This window comes from Chiloscyllium plagiosum, chromosome 1, assembly GCF_004010195.1.
Source record: "Chiloscyllium plagiosum isolate BGI_BamShark_2017 chromosome 1, ASM401019v2, whole genome shotgun sequence".
NCBI classification, from domain to species: Eukaryota; Metazoa; Chordata; class Chondrichthyes; order Orectolobiformes; family Hemiscylliidae; genus Chiloscyllium; species Chiloscyllium plagiosum.
In genome coordinates this window covers 29,719,232-29,725,786 of record NC_057710.1, presented here as the reverse complement: position 1 = coordinate 29,725,786, position 6,555 = coordinate 29,719,232, and the positions used below count along the sequence as shown (strand labels likewise).

Here is a 6,555-nt window from a genome sequence, read left to right as displayed (position 1 = left end):
GACCTAAGGGGCAACTTTTTCATACAGAGGGTGGTGCGTGTATGGAATGAGCTGCCAGAGGATGAGATGGAGGCTGGTACAATTGCAACATTTAAGAGGCATTTGGATGGGTATATGAATAGGAAGGGTTTGGAGGGATTTGGGCCGGGTACTGGCAGGTGGGGCTAGATTCGGTTGGGATATCTGGTCGGCATGGATGGGTTGGACCGAAGGGTCTGTTTCCATGCTGTGCATCTCTATGACTCTATGACCTGAGGTCAGATCGAAGGAATGGAAATAAATGGAACTCCATTTCCTGTTTGAAAGCAAAAACTCAGCTCCCCAAATTACTTTCAAAGCAGTACCTTTGAAGTTTGCTTTTAAATTGGAGTTTGGGCTTCAGATTGATAGTATTCCTTACATGTACTTCATTCCCTCTCTATGTGATAAACAGTTAAACATACTGCTAATTGGTTCTCAAGCCCTATATCACTCTGAAGTACAAAAAAAATTAAAGAGTCATGTGGTCCTGAATCATGCTCTCCCCATCTGACAGCATTCCCATAATTGAACCAGTAACTAATATTTCATTATGCAGAAAGTTCAGAAAGAAGTGAAAGCGCAACATCAACTTTAAAACATGCAACAAAGTTAATAAAACCACATGCAAATCAAATAACTGTAGCAAGGGTTTCCTTTGACCTACCACTAGATCTAGTTGTTCTTTTTGGAGAATCTTGTAGAACTTTGCGTCTGGTTGGCCCAGGAGAACTAGTTGAAAAACCTATTGGAATAGTATGAGAAAAGAGAAATATCCTGAACTAAACACAAACATTCTGAATTCATACACTGCGCTATACGAGGTCTGGTTAGTGTGCAGATGACACCAAAATTGGAGGTGCAGTGGACAGTGAAGGCTACCTCAGATTACAACGAGATCTTGATCAGATGGGCCAATGGGCTGATGAGTGGCAGATGGAATTTAGACAAATGTGAGGTGCTGCATTTTGGAAAAGCAAATCAGAGCAGGACTTATATACTTAATGCTACGTTCCGAGGGAGTGCTGCTTAACAAAGAGACCTTGGAGTGCAAGTTCATAGTTCCTCGAAAGTAGAGTCGCAGGTACAAAGCAAAGTGAAGGCAGCATTTGGTATGCTTTCCTTTATTAGCATTGAGTCTTAGCGTTGTAAGGCCATGTTGCAGCTGTACAGGACATCGGTTAGGCCACTTTTGGAATATTACGTGCGATTCTGGTCTCCTTCCTACTGAAGGGAAGTTGTGAAACCTGAAAGGGTTCGGAAAAGAGTTACAAGGATGTTGCCAGGGTTGGAGGATTTGAGCTTTAGGAAGAGGTTAAACAGGCTGGGGCTGTTTTCCCTAGTGCGTCGGAGGCTGAGGGGTGACCTTATAGAGGTTTATATAATCATGAGGGGCATGGATAGGATAAATAAACAAGGTCTTTTCCATGGGGTGGGGAAGTCCAGAACTAGAAGGCATAAGTTTAGGGTGAGGGGGAAAAGATATTAAAAGGGATCGAAGGGCAACTTTTTCACACAGATGGTGGCGCATGTATGGAATAAGCTGTCAGATGAAGTGGTGGAGGCTGGTACAATGACAGCATTTAAAAATGTATTTGAATGGGTTCATGAATAGGAAGAGTTTAGAGGAATATGTGCCAAATGCTGGCAAATGGAACTAGATTAGGTTGGGACATCTGGTCGACAGGGATGAGTTGGACCAAAGGTCTGTTTCTGTGCTGTACATCTCTCTGACTCTCATTCCCTGCCATGATTAACTCCCAATCACTTTATGCTGTGCAAAAAAAGCTGAGACAACAAAAAAAACATTAGTTATCAGTAGGGTGCAGACAGAATAACTCAACTTTCGTATGATATGTGTGAAAGTAAATTTCATCCTTAATCTGAAATGTCACACAAATCTTGACAGAATAGTCATGAATCAGTCAAGTGAAATTGTGGAGTCCCACGTGCCTGGAATCTAGGGCGTGGAGATTAGACTATGAAACAAAACAGTTCTCAAGCACTTTCTTTCAGGCAGCTAGGACACCCCTTTGAATAGCTAAAGGCCCTGTTGAGATGATCCAGAACCCTGACCTTGAGGTTGCGGTCAAGCTACATTTGGGCTTAGCTACTGTAGAGGAAATTATGCACTGTTTACACACAAAACCCTTGCAACTGTCCAACTGATCAACAGTTGCTCAGATATAGCAAAGCAGTCAAGACTTGCTTTTACAAATGAGAGCCGCAGCGTGCTGCTGAGGCTGGGTTGCTAAGTACATTCAAGGTGGACATAGATTTTAATCAGTAAGGGAATCAAATATTATAGGAAAAAAGGTAGGCAAGTGCAGTTCAGTATTATCAGATCAGCCACGATCTGAGTGGCAGAATAGATTTTGCAAACTTTTCTTAAAAAAAGGAACATTCAATAGGATCATGGCTGATATAAAACACTCCTCGCGTTAACTTTCCTGCCCTTTCCCCTTGCCGATACTTGGCCAGTTGACACGTGGTGGATGGTGGATGGAAATGTGCTGAAGTTGCATCAGGCCATGGGATGTGTTTGCAGTGAAGTCTGGATTAATGCATTATACTTTACTCTTTTATTTTGATTATTGGCCACATTGCAGAAACCCTGAGACAGGCTTCCTGCTCAGTTCACCTCAGCAACTCGCAGCCAGCTCAGCTCTTCCAAAGTCACCTGGACAACTCCCAAACCAATTGTTACCCCTAAAACCCAACACCTTATATTTGAAGCAGTGGCCATCTCTTGCAAAAAGAAATGTCAGAAAGAGTTCAACTGATAGTTTACACTTACCTGAACCCAAAACAGGAGATTTATGCTCAGTTACAGGGGTTACTAGAGAGAACTTCGTATTGTAACGTGCTCTCTGTTTATCACTAAGCATAGCCCATTGAGACTCCAGCAACTCTTCAATCTCCTCAGCAGAAGCATCTGGATGCTCCTCAGCCAGCTGCAAACACAAAAGCATTTCAGAATATTTTATTCTTCCTTGTACACAAAACAACCAATGCAAAGACACCAGAATTTCAATATATCACCATGTTAGCGAGTTTTGAGAAGATTAGTGGGCGGCACGGTGGGTGCTCCGGTTTCCTCCCACAGTCCAAAGATGTGCGGGTCAGGTGAATTGGCCATACTAAATTGCCCGTAGTGTTAGGTAATGGGTAAATGTAGGGGTATGGGTGGGTTTCGCTTCGGCGGGTCGGTGTGGACTTGTTGGGCCGAAGGGCCTGTTTCCACACTGTAATCTAATCTAATATGTAGCTCAGGTTGAGGTTCTCGATATAGGTTTGCTCGCTGAGCTGGAAGATTAATTTTCAGACATTTCGTCACCATACTTGTTAACATCTTCAGCGAGCCTCCGGATGAAGCACTACTGGTGTTTCCTGCTGATATGTTCGGGTTTCCTTGGGTTGGTGATGTAATTTCCTGTCCTTTTTCTCAGGGGGTGGTAGATAGGGTCTAACTTGATGTGTTTGTTGATAGAATTCCGGTTGGAATGCCATGCTTCTAGGAATTTGCATGCATGTCTGTATGGCTTGTTCTAGGATGGATGTGTTGTCCCAGTCGAAGTAGTGTCTTTTCTTATCTGTATGTAAGGATACTAATGGGAGGGGGTCATGTCGTTTTGTGGCTAGTTGATGCTCATGTATCCTGGTGGCTAGTTTTTACAGATTACATTACAGTGTGGAAACAGGCCCTTCAGCCCAACAAGTCCACACCGACCCGGCGAAGCACAACCCACCCATACCCCGACATTTACCCCTTACCTAACACTACGGGCAATTTAGCATGGCCAATTCACCTGACCTGCACATCTTTGGACTGTGGGAGGAAACCGGAGCAAACCCACGCAGACACGGGGAGAACGTGCAGACTCCACACAGTGGACTCCACACAATTGAACCCGGGTCTCTGGCGCTGTGAGGCATCAGTGCTAACCACTGTGCCACCGTGCCGCCCACAAATCTGCCTGTTTGTCCAATGTATTGTTTTTTGCAGTTCTTGCATGGTATTTTGTAAATTACATTAGTTTTGCTTGTTGTCTGTACAGGGTCTTTCAAGTTCATTAACAGCAGCTAATGAACTTGAAAGGCCCAATACAGCCAACAAGCAAAACTAATGTAATTTACAAAATACTGTACAAGAACAGTAACAAAAGACCTGTAACTGCATGAGAATTCCTAGAAGCATGGCACTCCAACCAGAACTCGAACAAACACACTGACTTGCATCTCATTTACCACCCCCTGAGAGAAAGAACATCGCCACAGGAAATGACATCGCCAATGCAAGGAAACCCAAATATATAAATAGAAAGCAGGAAACACCAGCAGTGCTTCGTCCAGAGGCTCACTGAAGATGTTATCTAGTATAGTGACGAAATGCCTGAAAATGAACCTTCCAGCTCAGTGAGCAAACCTATATCCATATCACTATGTGCTGCACAGCAACTGCATTTCTCAACATAAATTAACAGCCTTGATCATACAATCAGAAGGGAAGGTAAAATGATCAGGCAGCATCATTCAGAGCCATGAACCAAGCTGTCAGCTAATGAATAGCACCACACCCCAATAGTACCGATACATGAACAAAGTATACAGAACATGAACCAATTTACTCAAACCAGAAATTCCTAGTGTACAGTCTCCAAACAAAAAGCAAAGAGTGAATTCAGATAGAAAGAAATAGTTGACTGAGCACAAAGTTTAGTGCAAAATTCAGGTGAAGGAGCATTGTACAAGAACAGCATCAGGTTTATCTGTGATGCTGGCCATGGTGAATCACTGTCGAGAAGAGTGCCCAAGACATAGTCACACTAGTGGTAGTACCTAAATTTCCCAACGTGGCTTGATGAGTCGATAACTGAAGAATTGAGAAAAGAACGCGATTCTGAGTGCTTGAGCAGACATCATAAAAGGCAAAAGTGAGGACTGCAGATGCTGGAGATTAGAGTGGTGCTGGAAAGGCACAGTAGGTCAGGTAGCATCCGAGGAGCAGAAAAATCGACGTTTCATCAGGAATGATCTCCCGCCTGAAACTTCAATTTTCCTGCTCCTCGGATGCTGCCTGACCTGCTGTGCATTTCCAGCACCACTCTAATCTTGACAGACATCATAAAAGCAAACTAAAACTGTAATTTCTTTGCAGCCATATTTAGTTAACATTACAACAGAGTGGCATGCATTAACATAGGGGAGATGAGGCTAAAAGTATGAATAAACACTTTATTCATTAAGAAATAGAATTAAGGACTCATCTTCAGAAAAGGGGGAATCTTGGAGCTTAGTGCTTAAGTAGAGGGCATATCAGCTCACATTTTGTCTTTCAGCAAACATTTAGACATTTTAGATTTAAAACGGAGGGTCAGATTTTAACTCTTTTTAAACTAATTAATTTACACAAACTGGACATCACATCTTTGGGAATTAAAAACTCATTTATACTGAACAATAGATTTATGCCTGAAAGTTCAAAAAGAATAACTTTATGTTCTGAAATCATTGTACAGCATTCAGCCAAACTTAGTTGACAAAATTGCTGGGGTCTAGTTTAGAAGCACAACAGACTTACAAACAAATGTAAAATATTGGCACAGGCTTCAACACACATTTAACTGCACCAAAGAAGGAAAACACAAAAGTTTCATTCCCAATTAGTTCACCCAAATATATTGAACCAAAGAATGAAAATACCTACTAGTACTTGTTGCACTGAGCGGTCTGATGAGGAATTCTATCACTTTATTCAACAATATAGGAAACAGCATGAAGAGAAAAGATTATGCCCACAATCCAATTCATGATGAGCTGGAGACATGGAGAACAATGACAAAATGGGCAAATTCTGCAATATTAATTTAGGTTTTTCTGTCATGGGATGAAGACATTGCTGGCAAGGTCAGCATTTGCTGCCCATCCCTAACTGCTCTTCAATTGAGTGGATGCGAGGTCATTTTAGAGAATCAACTCGTGGATCTGGAGTCACTTGGAGGTCAGACCAGTTAAGGATGGTAGATTTTCTTCCCTCAAACGGCACGAGTGAATCAGGCTGGTATTTATCACAACTGACAACAGTAACATGCTTGCTATTAGATTTTATTTTAATGCAAATCTTTTTGTGGAATGAATGCCAAAGTGGGATTCAAAGCCATATTCTTAATGTTAGTCTGGAACTATGGAATACTCGTTGTAGTGTCATTACTAGTACACCACTGCCTCCTCTTTAGTTTGATCATTTTTCTTGGAGTTTTTGATAAATAGGATTACGGTCTCAAAACAACTTTGTCGAATTTTCTAAGAGGAAAACTTCATCAAAACGGATTCTAATTGCAGAAAGCATCTGATCCATCGAAATGACATGTCCTGAATTCCCAGATGTCTCCAACACCCAGCAATAAATCTCATGCGATACTTTAACCTAAAGGCCCACATTAAAGTTTCATATAATACCTTTCACAACATCGGGATGTTCCACACGCTGAATCACGAGTGGAGAACTTTTGAACTGAATTCTGACAACTGATTTTG

The 6,555-nt window shown here is 42.0% G+C and overlaps 1 protein-coding gene across 5 annotated transcripts in view; it reads right to left on the bottom strand.

Moving 5' to 3' along the window:
• nsd2 (nuclear receptor binding SET domain protein 2) overlaps positions 1-6,555 on the bottom strand; it is a 149,018-nt gene that overhangs the window by 67,952 nt on the left and 74,511 nt on the right. For all 5 annotated transcript variants that reach the window (XM_043711508.1, XM_043711417.1, XM_043711768.1 and 2 more), the window contains exons 6-7: positions 2,816-2,972; positions 686-763 (exon numbers count right to left, since the gene is read on the bottom strand). In XM_043711508.1, coding sequence (XP_043567443.1) covers positions 686-763; positions 2,816-2,972 — 235 coding nt within the window. The remainder of the gene's footprint in view (positions 1-685; positions 764-2,815; positions 2,973-6,555) is intronic.